Genomic DNA, 14701 nt, shown 5'->3' on the forward strand with positions numbered 1-14701 from the left:
TGAAAGTTCTTGAGTTAATAAGGAAAGGGGGGGGGGGACGACATGCTGGGGTTGCTGAGATCTACAGTAAGAACAAATCTATCCATTAAATTGTGAAAAAGGAAAAATGTGCTCGCTTTGCTGCCTCACCTCACACTGCAAAAGTTATGGCCACAGTGTGTGGCAAGTGCGTAATTAAGATGGAAAAGGCATTTGATTTGTGGTTGGAAAACATGAACAGAGAGAGTGCACATTCACAGAACTTTCATTACAGTATATGTTATATGTTGTATTTTATTATTAGCTATTGTTGTTAATCTCTTACTGTGCCTGATTTATAAATTAAACTTTATTGTCAGTATGTACTATGTATAGGGAAAAAACTGTATATATAGGGTTTGGTACTATCCACGGTTTCAGGCAGCCATTGAGGGTCTTGGAACATATCCCCTGTGGAAAAGGGGGGCCTACTACACATAAATAACTGTAGGAGGTGAGGGAGTGAGCCATACGAATATCCGGGGGGAAGGAAGAGAGAGAACATTCCAGGCAGAGCAAACAGCAGGTGCAAAGGCCCTGCAGCAGGAACAAGCCTGATGTGTTCAAGGAACAGTAAGGCAGCACTATGACTGGAGTGGAGGGAGCAAAAGTAATGGGGAGATGAAATCCATGAAGTAACAGGGCTACTTCATGTAGAGCTTTGTAGGCCTCTGTACGGACTCTGACTTTTGCTCTGAGTAAGAGGTACAACCACTGGAGAGTTTTGACTAAAGGAGTGACATCATTTGACTTACATTTTTGAAGAATCATTCTGTATTGAAAACAGATTGGATCCTGGAAGCAGGGGAACCTAATGGTGGGGAGGGTTTGCAATAATCCAGGCATAAGATGGTGACTTAGATCAGGGAGTGGGGACAGTAAGAAGCCATAAAATCCTAAATATATTTTGACTGTAGATCTGTCAGGACTTACTGACAGATTGGATGTGGGGTGTGGAAGAAAGAAGGGTCAGAGATAACTTCGAAGTTTTTTGACCTGAGCAACTGAAAGTTGGACTTTTCATTTACCAAGTTAGGGAGGACTGTGCAGGGAGTACATTATACCAGGTGGGAGATCGGGAGTTCGGTTTTGGATCTGATCAGTTTGGTTAGACATCCGAGTGAAAATACAACCACACGCATGCCAAGTAAGGATCAAACCAGCAACCTGGGCATGTGCCCTGACGTGGATTCGAACCCCTGACCTTTCAGTGTATGGGATGATGCTCCAACCAACTGAGCCACACTGGCCAGGGCAACCTTCTGCCCCTTCTTACCTGCATGTAGAGAAATGAGCAGTTTTCAACCTGCATAATGTAACTAATTCTTCCTTGGGTCTGCTTTGTACAAAATCTGACTTTCAGTTTTAGCCACGGTGCGTTAGCCAATGTGAACACCCTTTCAAGTGTTTCCTTGTCCTTCTGAAGTTGGGGGACACAGAATAAGACCTGCTGTTCTAGTCAGGGTCGGAGCCATGCTGACATAGAGGGTGGCCTTGCCACTGCCACTAGGCCCCCCTAGAAGGACTTGAGCATTTCCCTGAGGTGAGAGGGAGGCTGCCTTCTGTGGCCAAAGGGGACAAATGGTTTGCCAAGGTGGAAATAGAATTTCTGTTCTGAGATGAGACACAGAAAAAGAGAAAGGGGAACAGAAGCAAAATTCGGCAGGATGGAGGGCTGCTATGGAAAGGTAGCTGAACCAGTAATCCATTCAGCTTTCCACGATCTGCAGCGACGGAGAGGAGAAATGACACAGATGACCGTGAACGCTGCTCAATCCACATGGGGTTTTAAAATGCATCTCGTGCCGTGGTAGAATGTGGGCTTGTATTGTGTGCTGTTGTTTAAATAGTCCATTGATTTTCATAATTCCGTTTGACTTGGACCAGGATCAAAATTGCACACCCCAAGTATTAGTACTTGATGCTTGGCTGCCCCTCAATGTCCTGAGTGTCAGGGGAAAAGCTGACCACAGAGAAACGGCTAATAGGGAGGTGACTGTCAAGGCAGGAATATTGGCCGAAGGAGACAGGGGTTCTGGCCCAGGGGCTGGCGGGCTCCTAATCGCAATGGCCCTGCCACGGTTGAGGTCTGAGGGAGGGGCCCGGCTGCTCACATGGCAGGCAAGCCTTCTTTGCCCACGAAGCTGCAAGAGTAGCCAGGGTGCCCTTGCTTGTGTCCCAAGCAGTTCCTTGGCAGAGGCTTCTGCTCTACGAATCTGAAAAGGTCCCAGACCAAGGCCACAAGCGTGTCAGTTGCGGCCCTGCTGCGGGCCCAGCTAAGCTGACAGCTCCTCAGGCCCTTGCCCTTTGCGGGAGCCCTCCACTCGAAGGAGGCTGTGCATGTGCATGACCTCTTGATCCCTGCTCTTCTACTCTCTCCATCTCTGAGCTTTGTTAGCATATCTACCCTCCCCCCGCTGCAAACCCCCCCCCCCCAAAAAAAAATAACGCCATTCACTGACAACTTGGAAAAGCCCTCTAAATCGCTCTAGGCTGTTTTACAGATGCTCAGTTTTATGGAAGATGGCTAATGAGGGATTCTCTCTCCTCCCTGAGAAGATTAAAAAGGGGCAGGGGTGGGAGACCAGGTAAGCAAACCACGTCTCTGCGTGAGATGCTGGCCCAGGCATGGGATGTGAGCCCCATGCAGAACTGGTTACGTAAATGAATGGCCAGTCCAAACACATCAGAATGTTTCCAGTGCTTTCTAGAATCTCGGCATAGGGAAGGGACTGACGCACCAGGTGGTCCGGCCCCTGCCTCTTGGTGGGCAAAGGATTTCGATTAAGCGAGACAAACACAGAATGGCCAACCGCTCCACAGAGCCTCTGGGGACGGGCACCACCTTTGTGCAGTCACCTACCTGCCTTTGTGCTTTATGCCCTCGGCGAGGATCAAGAATGGGCAGAATTGCAACAGAGACAGGGAGCGAACAGAAGGAAGAGAGGCCGCTGGCCAAAAAAGCTTTCAGAGGCCAGTGGGGAAGATGAGCTGCATGGCACAGCGCATCTGTGTAAGCTGAACCCGGCCTCTCGACACCACCGGAGATGGCTCTGTCTGTTCTCTAACCACACTGGCTCTCATACCCACCCATCCTCTCCGTTTTCACTAGCAGCCTCTTTTATTTCACTCATTCAACAAGTATCCACAGTGCCAATCTCTGTGCCAGACCCCGAGAATGCAGAGATGAATGGGGCACTGTGCCCTCCCTCGAAAGATTTGAGACTTTACAGCCGAGTAAGGAAAACAAGCCCCACCGATGGGCAACCACAATATATTTAATAAAGGCAGAAATCCAGCGTCTTCTCTCGCGCAGATTGCGGCTGCGGCCTCCCAACAGGCTTCCTGCTTCGTATCTCCCCTTTCAAGATTCCCTGCCACCAAAGCACTGCTGGAATCACCCTGTTCTGCCCCTGAAAATATTTTCCTATGTCTCTCCTTTGTCTGCTGACTACCTGCTTTCCTCGGGGGCCTGCTACTCCCATTCCAACCTGCATCTCCAGCCTTATCTCCTGCTTCCCTCCCCAGCCTCGACCTAGCCAGGGCTTGATCTCTGCCTCCCTTCCAGGCTTCACATACCTCCTCCTTCTCCTCTTCTGCTTGACCTAGCACCTTGTTTACAGAAGCACATGGCAATATTCTGGCATTAGAGTGATTCGTGTATGTAACTAGCTGCCCCACTATTCTTTGAGTTTCATTCGGCACTGTATCCCCTGTACCTGGCGCAAGACTGATACTTATTGAACACTGAACAAATGAAGCTAAAAGGGCGTTATGGACTTGGAGCTGAATCATAGGAAGCCCAATGAAGTGACTGGTGAGGAAAGGGAACCTGGTGTTTCTGAAAGAGTGTTTACTAGGTGGCTCAGGTTTCTGGCATGAGAGGGTAAGGAGGGTTGTTTCCATCTTTAAAAATAAGTAATGAATTTTTCTTCTGTCATCTTCCATTTTTTTCCTGAAAGCAAAGGTGGAGGTGCTTCTAGTTTTTACTCGGCATGATTGAGCCCTGGCTTAAATTGTCCTCAAGGGAAAGGAGGAGCTGTCCCTTAGGAGACAATATCAGACCGAATACACTTCCCATAATATATACATGTCATCTCCCTGACTAAGCTCTCTGCCCCTCCTGGCCAAGAATGAGTTCTGAGTTTCCTCCACAGGTGCTTTTGCTTCGCAGGGACGTGTGTGTGCATGCACACGGTGGAAGTCTCTAAAATCAGGACAGGAAGGGACGACTTGATGGCATCTCCTCTCGCCAAACCCACTTCTGATCACCACGAAGGCCGCAGTCATTGCCCGATGCCACAGTTTCCCAGCCGGAACCTGCAGGCCTGGTTAAGCAAGTGCAACTCCTGGCCTGAGGGGATCAGTGGCGGCCTGTTGGCTCGTACTTACTCTGTGTACCAAAGGGTGCAGGCCCCAAAGGGAAACACACAGCATAAGAGATTTTGATTAAACTTGTTTCTTAGATATTCCACCTGCAAACACGCATTCCCCTGTGATGGAGTGGGGGTGGGGGACGGGGGACCTCAAGCAAGCCATAGGAAATCAAAGGCTCCCGTTATTTCTTATCTACTTTTGAGCGACCCTTCCAAAGTTGTGGGATCTGCCTGTCACTTTTCCTTTGGAAATAACCCCACAGAAGAGAGGTGAGTCTGTATGTTTTGACTGAGGGTCATACCAATGATTGAGTACCTGAGAGACACCGCACTGTAGAGACCAGCAAATGCGATTGCTTTGACTGTGATGAGCAGAATTGGGGTGCATGTGTGGAGGAGTAGACGGCATTGGGTGTTTTTTGTTTGTTTATTTTCCTTCAGTTTTATTGCGATATAACATACAGTATTGTATAATTTTCAGGCATACAGCATTTCTTGACTTACATTTATTATGAAACGATTACCACAATAAGTTTAGCTAACATTCATCATGTTATATACATACAAAAAGTAAGAAAAGAAAAAAATGGGTTTTTTCCCCTCTTGATGAGAAGTTTTAGGATTTACCCTCTTGGCAACTTTTATATATGCACCGCACAGCAGTGTCAACTGCTGTCATCATGTTGTATATTACATCCCCATGATGTACTTATCTTTTTTTTAATCCTTACCCTAGGATATGTCTTTATTGATTTTTTTAGAGAGAGGAAGAGGAGGAGAGAGAGAAAAGAAGCATCAATGTGAGAGAGAAATATCTATCAGTTGCCTCCTACACTTACCCCGACTGGCGATCAAACCCACAACCTGGGTACGTGGCCTGACTGGGAATCAAACGAGCCACCCTTTTGGTGTATAGAATGAAGCTCCAACCAACTGAGTCATCCGGCCAGAGCAGGGCTTATTTATCTTATAACTGGAAGTTTGTACTTTTGACCACCTTCCTCCATTTCCCCCAGCCCCAGCCCCTGCCTCTAGTAACCATAAATCTAATCTCCTTTTCTGAGTTTGGTGTGCGCAGGATTTTTTTATTTGGGGGTTTTGTTGTTGTTGTTTTAGAGTCCACATATAAGTGAGATCATCCAGTATTTGTCTTTTTCTGTCTGACTTATTTCAGTTAGCATAATGCCCTCCAGGTAGAGTGCTTTGTTTACGATAGAGTTAAAGTCAAATGTGCACTTTCAAATAAGGAAGCCTATCCAGCCACAGCAACGAAATCAGGCAATATAACTGTCTGGCTCCCCAGTGACTGGGCAAGACTGTGAAAAATTCTACCTGATCCTCACACCATTGCCTCCCTCACCAGAAAAGGGCCAGGCGGCAGCCTCCCAGCTAGATCTATCCAAGTAATTACAGTTTTACCCAGGAGTGCTTAGCTTTCCTTTCCCAACATATTCCCGTCAATTTGGGGAGTGGGCATGGGACCAGAATATGTGGGAACACGACTGTGCTCTTGGGAATAAACTTTAAAATGTATAATCTCAGACAAAGAGCATCTGTGACTGAGTTTAAAAGGTGTGGGGGGCAGAGGGTAGGAAACCGGATTTATCCACAGGCCACTGCTAAGGTTTGTTGGAATTTAGGGCCCTTGTACCTCTGCTCCTGGATGGTGCAGTTGGCACCTGATCTTAGTCTTCTTGCCCTGAGGAGTGGACCCAAGCACGACCCTCCCCTTTAGATGAAATCTCGCTTTAAAATAAGGGGCTGAGTGACTGGGAAAGAAGGAAACTGCCCCAAGCTGCAGAGCCCAGTGGGAACGTGCATGCATAGCATCTTAGGTTAAATTTCCTGGAGAAATGATGAAGAATGACCTTGCAGAAGGTGAGGAAACCTCTTAGAAATCAGGAAAGGGACACCAGAGGTGCTAGCCATGATTGTGAAAAAGAGACACTGCCTGCATAATCCAGGCGGTGGGGCCACAGTCTCCCTCGCCAGGCAGGCCTGCAGCAGCTCCCTTCTATCTGCTGCCTCGAAACTCCTCCCTGCAGGGAAAAGCAGCTCGGTACCTTGGGAGAATCAAGGCTGGATGTCATTTTCTTCTCCGACAGGAAAGATCGGGCAGACAAGATTTGGCTATGCTAAGTGTTCCAGCCCTTCCATGCCCCTTTCTCATCAGGGACCTGCTTCTTGTAACCACAGAGCCCCAGAGCAGGCCATGGGCAAACAGGCTGAGCGGGCCGGAGGATTTTGCCATTAACCCCAGGCCCAAGCAGCACCTTTTGGCCTCTCCTTGATAATGAGGCCTTAGCTGTATAGTAGCAACACACCAACAACCATTCTGTCTGAAATCCACTTAAACAAAGGTTGCATCCGATTAAACTACTAGGGCTTGGCACATCTATGATGTCAGATGACTTATCTGATTATTTTTATTTGCATACATGACTTTTATTTTTTGAAATATGTCTTTATTGATTTCAGAGAGAGGGAGAGAGAGAGATAGAAACATCAGTGATGAGAGAGAGTCATTGATCGGCTGCCTCCTGCACGCCCCCCACTGGGGATCGAGCCCGCAACCTGGCATATGCCTTGCCTGGGAATCAAACCGAGATCTCCTGGTTTTAAAATATGAGCAACTATCTAGGCTGAGTTCTTGAAAACTGAGTGGATTAACACTGAATCACTATCCTTTTGCATAATTGTTGAGGGAGGAGGTAGCGGAACCAAACTCCACCATTGTGTCCAGGCTGTATCCTGTTCAGTTTGGGTAAAAAGAATATAATTGTTTAACATTTTAAAAGCAAATAAAAGTGCTTAAATATTTTGTAATTTGCAGCTTGAAAAGAAAACAGTAATGGGTTTCCAAGTGCATGCCTTTACTTTTAATGAAGTGTTTATTTTTCATGGTTCTATTGGCAATAAAAGAACAGCTCCACATCAAAAGCCTTCAGGGAAGCAGTTTTCATTTGGAGGACAGTGAGATTGCCAATAATTCTGATTTTTTTTTAAAGTAAACTCACTAGACTATATTTCTAGATATAGGTTATTGCCTATTATCCCAGGTAATTATTTTTTTTCTCTTACCCATATAAGCAAATTACAACGCATTATGTGCTATACTCTAAAAAGATAAAAAAATTAAGTGACACTGAGATCAGGGGGCTCCAGAATGTTCTAATGAACATGCTTCCATTATCTTCTGTGCTTGTTCATTTTGTTGGAAGAATGATTCATTCATTTCAAATTTGGCAATTTAAACGGCAGCAAATATAATTTTCCTATCACAATGCAGTCAGTTTATTGGCCTTCTCAGCCTTTGGGCCCTCGTTTGTGCCTCCGTTTCCTTTGCCAACAGCACCCTCTGCTGGGTTGTGTCATCCATCACATCTAATGGGATCAACCCAAATTGCAAAAGGGAGGCTGCCCTGCAACATTGCGCGCAGCGGGACATGATTCATAAATCAGTTTTCCACCCTGGTGATTCATTACCAGATATATTTTTTTCTGTAAAACAGCACAGCTCAAGGAAGTCATCAAGAATTCAGAAGCTGCAAAAAAATACCTTCGTTTGATTAATCATCTCTCTGACCTTTTTCTTCTTATTGAACAAGGTTAATAATACTTGTTAGCACTCAGAGTTAAACTGCATTAGCTGCCAAGTGAGTTTCATTTTGCAAAGGCCTGTTATCACTGCCAAGAGCCTTCAAAGCTGACACTGGTTCCATTCCTCAGGTATGACCCTGAGGGACATCTGACCAATGCAACATTTCCCACTGGAGAGGTCAGCAGCTTCCACAGTGACCTGGAGAAGCTGACAAAAGTGGAGCTGGATACTTCCAACCGTGAAAATGTCCTCATGTCAACCAACTTGACAGCAACTACTACCATATATATTTTAAAACAAGGTAAGACTGCTTCTAACTTTGCCTGGCCGTAATAGCACCTATCTTAACTTCTGCCCTTAGCATAAGTAGATTTCAGTTCTGTGTGAGAAGATGGCATCTTCTCTCTTCTCCCTATTTTTCGGCTCTGGAGGCTGAAACCCAGTCAGGATCACCCCTTGCACAAGTTCACACAGCGACCTTGAGCCACAGCTCTGTGGCAGTCATGAGTTTCCATCCTTGCCAAACCCTCACCCAGCTGTGCGTAAAGCTCTTTCAGGCACTGAAGGGGTTACAACGGAGAAACGGAGCCTGCGCCCCGTGCGAGATTAGCAGTCAAGATCCGTGCTGACATGAGGGAATAAGAAGGAATATAAGAGAAATGGGAGAATGGAGGGCTCATTCTATTTAAAGAGAGGAAAGTAAGAGAGAGTGGAAGTAAAACAGGAGAGGAGAGGGGTAGAAGGGAAGGAAGGGTGTTGGACTTGGAAGGAATGTTTTGGAGGCTGAAGGGGAACTGGATACATGAACCAGTTCTCTCCGTCCGATCATTAAGGACTCATTCTGCTGTTAGGTCGCGGGGCCAGACACAGAACCGCCCGGTGTTCAGATCCACTCCGAAGGATCCGTGGCAACCTCTGTCAGTGTCATTGCTTTGTCAGGTGCAGCAACTGCGTGGGTGCCCCCAGTCGAACTTGATTCCCTTCTCATAGTAGCTCCCAGCATATGAAACTGAGGGGGCCGACCCACCAAGTCAGAAAGGGAGTGTGTGAGGGAAATCTTTAGAAGGGAGAAAGAAGAAAAACCAAAACAGCCTGCAGGATTCGCCAGGCGTCTTTTATCCAAGGCACGAGCTACCCCAGCTGTGAAAATAACAAGACCTAAATGAACAGAGGGCGCATCTGCCTGTCGGAGTGGCCGTCTAGCCCAGAAGGCAGCCGGGCCCACAGCGCCCCACCTGCTCCTCTGTTCCCAAACTTGCCTCCTAAAGCTAAACTTGTCTCTCCTCTGCTTCCTGCCCTTTTCTTTTCTTTCCTGCCCCTCTTCCTCCTTTCCTCCTCTGTCTTCAGAAAATACCCAAAGCACATATCGGGTGAGTCCAGACGGCTCCCTGCGTGTCACCTTTGCCAGTGGCATGGAGATCAGCCTCAGCTCAGAGCCGCACATCCTGGCCGGGGCGGTCAACCCCACCCTGGGCAAATGCAACATCTCGCTGCCCGGAGAGCACAATGCAAACCTCATCGAGTGGCGGCAGCGGAAGGAGCAAAACAAAGGCAATGTTTCGGCTTTTGAAAGGAGACTGAGGGTAAGGCTTGACCTTATGCAAGATAGAGAACTGGTCGTTTTATGCTTGAAAGCTGCAGAGCTTCCCTCATCTGAAGTCCCATTTCTCCAAAGCTTTTCTAGGTGGCTAACTTATATGATATACTGATTCGAGAGGGGGTGCTAATGGCTGATAATGTTTCAGGATCCTTAAATGAACATTCTAATAGGAGCTTTCTTTGTCATTAGCCGGCTAAAGTGCTCTCATAGTAGCAATTTCAGGCACCGAGAAAGTCTGGGTGGAGAAATGTGTTCCGTCAGGCGGCTCTCCAGAATCCCTCACGGCATGCCCTGGAGATGGTTGTCAGGCCCATCAGGTTGACCCAGTTTCCATTTTTTGTGTAGTTTATACTTTATTTGGAAAGACCAGGCAGGTACACACAGAAGGATGAGAGACACAAGGCGGCATTTGGACAAAGGCAGGATAAAAGAGAAAGTCAGTGAATGATGTCGTTGCCGTGAATACAGACGTATGAAGGCCCAGAGGGATAAAGGACTAATGCAGAGGTTGGGCTGAGAGAGAACTGCCTGGGGCTAATTAAAGATTTGGGAGTTTTCGGGTCCTTACCAAGCACAGTTCACTGCTAACCAGAGCTCTCTCAGTCTCAACTGCCTTTCTGCACAGCACAAAGCCTACAAACACCACAGAACTGTCTGCCTGTCCCTTCTGAAACATTAACCAATGTTCGGATGATGTGACCAACTTTCCAAATATAGTAACATTCAATAGCAGCCCCAAAGCAACTGCCAGCCGGAGGGAAATCATCACTCACTACTGAGGCCAGGCCTCCTTTGAGCACCTGTGTCATCCTGGGCTACCTGGACTGCTTGCATTTTCTTCGCTCACAGCCAGAATTCACTCCAAGTGAAAATGTGGTAACCTTCAGGCTGTGGAAATGCAATAGTAACCACCCCACTCCAGTGAGCAGTCAAACCAGTCTCCTGGTTTGATGTGGACAAAAGCATCTATGACAATGCTCTCTTTCCAATCAGTTCTATTGGTGTTTTTTTGGTACAGCCACTAAAGTTGTCTACATGCACAAATCGATCTGTATGTTTTGATTCTATCAACCGGTCTCTAGCAGAATATTTACCAGATATGCCACTGACCTGAGAAGTGAAGCCAGTCCAAGTAATCGGACTTCTTTGTGTGGGGTAACAGTGAGGGTTTCTATCAGGGTTCTAGAAATGGCAGCTCCTGGGAAGAACCCTGGATGGGGGAGTTAGATGACCTGGCCTTGCTACCAGTTTTAGAAGTGACTTAAGAAATGCCTTTATTTTCTTCACCTGTGAAATGAAAATATACTAGAGAAAAGAATTATCTACATATGGCTTATCAACCTCATGGGTTCAAAATAGAAAAATTATATTGAATAAATGATCTCTTAGTGCCTCCCCCAGCTTGGAGCCTTGATAAAACATTGTGAACCAAATCACACACTATGTGACTGGACTTTTCCATTCTTTAGGATTACCCATCCTGTACTGTGTAACTTTGGGATTGTCCACGTTCTAAGATAACCGACCCTGTTTTTGCCCCTCCGTGTATACAGATAATGGAGAAAGACTAGAAGCCGTAATTTACACCTCATATCCCAAATTGTTCTTACTGTTGAGAAACTAATGGTCATAAAACATTTGGGAGTTCTTTGCTGTTAACGAGTAGAGTGAAGTGTTATTTAGTTAAGACTATTTATAGTTGACCCGTTTCCCATCTTGTGGGAGAGTTGAGTGGATTTATGGAATGGCTTATAAGGGCAACAGACTCGGGGCCTTCTCCTCTATGTGACCTCTAGGGTACTTCCTGAGGTCCTGGGACTGGAGACTGGAGCCCCTTATTGGCTAAGTGGTGTTACTGTGCGTGTCCCTAGGAATCTAACAATAGCGATCTTTTACTTATGGTTAGTGCCTTAGAGTTAACAAAATGCTTTCAGAGCCAGGATTTTATTTGACCACCACAACCATCAGTTGTTGTTATTCCCGATTTATAGAGATACAGAGACTAAGGCCCAGAGAGGTTAAGTGATTTGCCCAAAGTCAAACAGCTATTAAGGAGCAGAGCCAGCACTAAAATGCAGGTGTTCGCCTAGTACAACACTCTTTCCACTACATCATGCTGTGCTGCCTTGCTCCTTAAAATAATTCATCTACAAATCATTGCCCCACTCCGTGGAGCCACCTTGGCAGGGCCTGACTCCTCATTTCAATGCTGACAAAAAAAAAGACAAATAATCTACTCTAATGTACTGGCAAGCATGGGTGGTGCCGGGCTAACTGGCTGGCCTCCAGGCAGACAAAGTGTGAAGGAGGCAAGAGGACGAGGGAAGCTGTTTAACCGGTTCATTCTTACCTGCTTTCTCCATCCTCAAGTCTTTTGGTTTGTACTGCTGCCTCAGTTTCCCTAGATTAGGCATATCTGATTTAGTGGAATGAATACGTTCCCAAAAGGTAGGTGTCGATCCAGTTTGGACAGGGCAAATCCTCTTTTCCTACTGGCTAGTTTTTCAGAGATGGTGCCCCTTCACTCCTGGTAGCTTTCAAGGGGCAAGGTGATGACACATGAAATGGCACTTTTTTCTGGGCCAGGTATGCAGTGACCCCCTGTAAGCACACATGTAAAAAATAAGTCTCTCTGATGCCCTCGGGTACCTCGAGACCTTCGACTGAACCATTTCTTTCTCCCGGTGGAGCTGTTATTTCACGGTGAGGGCATGTCGGGGTCGCAGAGCTCTTGAGCCACAAGACCACATTCAGATGGTCACACAACGTACAAATCCCTGCTGTCCTGGGGGAAATAAGGCTCCTCTTTGAAAAACCACACAAAGGAGTGGCTGTAATTTGCAAATGCGCTGGGGCAGCAGGTCATAAACCACTAATGATTCACGCGCAAAATGCCAGGTTCATCGAAGGGCTCACTTGGTAAGACGGTGGACATCAAATGTCCCAGAAAGCTACCTATCACATCCACCGCAGACCTTCTAGCTGGAAAGAAAAACATCAGAAAAGGATAGGCCTCTGTTGAAGATAAAGCAACAAGAGTTGCTTTTCTCCAGTGATCGGTGGTTATTTTTTTCATACAAAAATCAGGGTCTCTTTCAAGGTGAAGGAGGCACACTGCTGGGAAACGTGATATCCTGCTCAGCCTGAGCAGGCGAAAGATTTGTTACTCTGGGCCACGGTGCACCAGCCTCATTCACTGAGATAAATCACATTAACATCCTGAAATTTCATTTCTTTTAAAAATCCATTTTCCCCAACCTGAGCTGTGTTGGAATCATCTTCCTTGCAAAGTACTTTTCCATCCAGTCCAGGCTTCCCCTCATCTGCTGCATCAGTCTGTCCCCATAAATACATTTCCCTGGACAATAGGGAAATTAGAATACAGATAACAGTAGAGGCAGTCATAAAAGAATTGGACGTTCACCAAAAGCAAACTGGTTTAGGAACTTTATCCAGATTGCACCTTGCCACGTCTGTGGGTAATAATGCTGTTATGTGAGACTTATCCCAGCAGTGGATCCTGGAGCTCTTTACGAATGTTGCAGACCGAGATGTGAGGTTACAGCAAAACTCTAGAACTGCAGTCTCCTTAATATATATATTTATCTATCTATATATACATATATATATATATATATATAGAGAGAGAGAGAGGAGAGAGAGAAAGAGATATAGATAGATAGATAGATAGATAGATAGATAGATAGATAGATAGATATGTAGATATGTATATAGATATATATAAAATCTCCAGGAAGCTTAGCACTTCAAACCAAAGTCATAAAAATAACTAAGATGATTATGTGTTTATGAGCAAAATGGAGCAAAGGCCCATCTAAAACCCTGACAGTTTACCCTTTTTCTGCTCACAGATAACTGAGAGTGGGGGAAGTTGGCTTTCAAATGCAACATGTGAATGTTCATATGTGGCCTGACCTCTGAAAGGGGAAAGAAGCCCAGTAGAAACAGAGGGTCTCAGGCTGACAGAGGAGGGGGAATCGGGGAGGCAGCCAAGAGGATTCCAACATCTGCCTCCATCCTCAGAAGATGCCTTTGCTGGGCCAGGGCACTTCTGCTCCACTTTCAGAGGTTTCCCTGTGTCTGCTGTTTCTTCAGTCATCATCCGAAAGTAATCCTTGTGCCAAAGAGATTATTTGGGGTGGCAGATTCTGCTCCCCTTCAGAGGAATGAGTAAGCTTTTGAGGAAGGACGGGTACGCCCATTAGTTTACACCATTTTGCATCTATAAAATGAGGGATGTGGGCTGTGCAATCTCTACTATCAGTACTATTATTATCATTATCATAATTATAGCAACCAGCGTTCACTGAGGCCTTGCTTATGTGCATTGTGTTGGAGAGGGGGAGAATTCTTCCCGCTCCCCTTCTTAGGTTCTTTCATCCGGACTAATCATAAAACTGACACAAAACCAGATTAACAGGAAGAAAACCAATGGAATAGGCCAAGAAGAGACAAATATCAGCAGTTGCCTGGAGGTCAACCAGATGTATCTTTATCCTACTCACTGAATGAGTCTCAAATTGGAAGGGCTGAGAGGACTTTCTCTTAAGCAATTAAAACAGGAACTCCTGGGAAAGAGCAAGTAAAGGCTCAGAGGGGAAGCAAAGGACAGTCTTCAGAGCTCCACCCGGTACCAACACTTCACGGGCTCTTTGATTTCTGCTGGCAGCACAGTCCATGACCCCAGGGCACCCTCTTCCCTTTTTCCTCTCTGGTCTAAGTATGAACCAAAAGCAAGCCCTTCTCCTTACTTCTCCTTAGCAAAGCTGAAAAAACGCAAAGGAAACCAAAAGATATATTAAAGCATAGATATTTCTCCTATTAAAGAAAATTATCAAGTCCAGCTTTCTTACCCCAATGTATAGCTCGTTATTTGCCACACTCAAAGGTCTTGTTCAATGTGCAACCTGTCCGAAGAGGCCCATTTTAGCTTGGAGCTGCTCCCAAATGTCAACCCTCTCTTTGCCCTTCGGTTTTCCAGGGCAAGGATTGATGTAAACTGTTTGGAGTAAGAGTGGAAAGAGGATGGATGGTCCACACTTAGGTCAAGGGCTATTATTGCCTTTCAGGCAAACAAGTGCTTGT

The 14701-nt window shown here is 46.1% G+C and overlaps 1 protein-coding gene across 2 annotated transcripts in view; it reads left to right on the forward strand.

The window, feature by feature from the left end:
* The window catches only part of TENM1 (teneurin transmembrane protein 1), a 319040-nt gene that overhangs the window by 288450 nt on the left and 15889 nt on the right, over positions 1 to 14701 (forward strand). For both annotated transcript variants that reach the window (XM_087829353.1, XM_087829352.1), the window contains 2 exons: positions 8124 to 8296; positions 9343 to 9578. In XM_087829353.1, coding sequence (XP_087685479.1) covers positions 8124 to 8296; positions 9343 to 9578 — 409 coding nt within the window. The remainder of the gene's footprint in view (positions 1 to 8123; positions 8297 to 9342; positions 9579 to 14701) is intronic.

The sequence above is a fragment of the Miniopterus natalensis genome, chromosome X (assembly GCF_054644295.1).
Source record: "Miniopterus natalensis isolate mMinNat1 chromosome X, mMinNat1.hap1, whole genome shotgun sequence".
Taxonomy (NCBI): Eukaryota; Metazoa; Chordata; class Mammalia; order Chiroptera; family Miniopteridae; genus Miniopterus; species Miniopterus natalensis.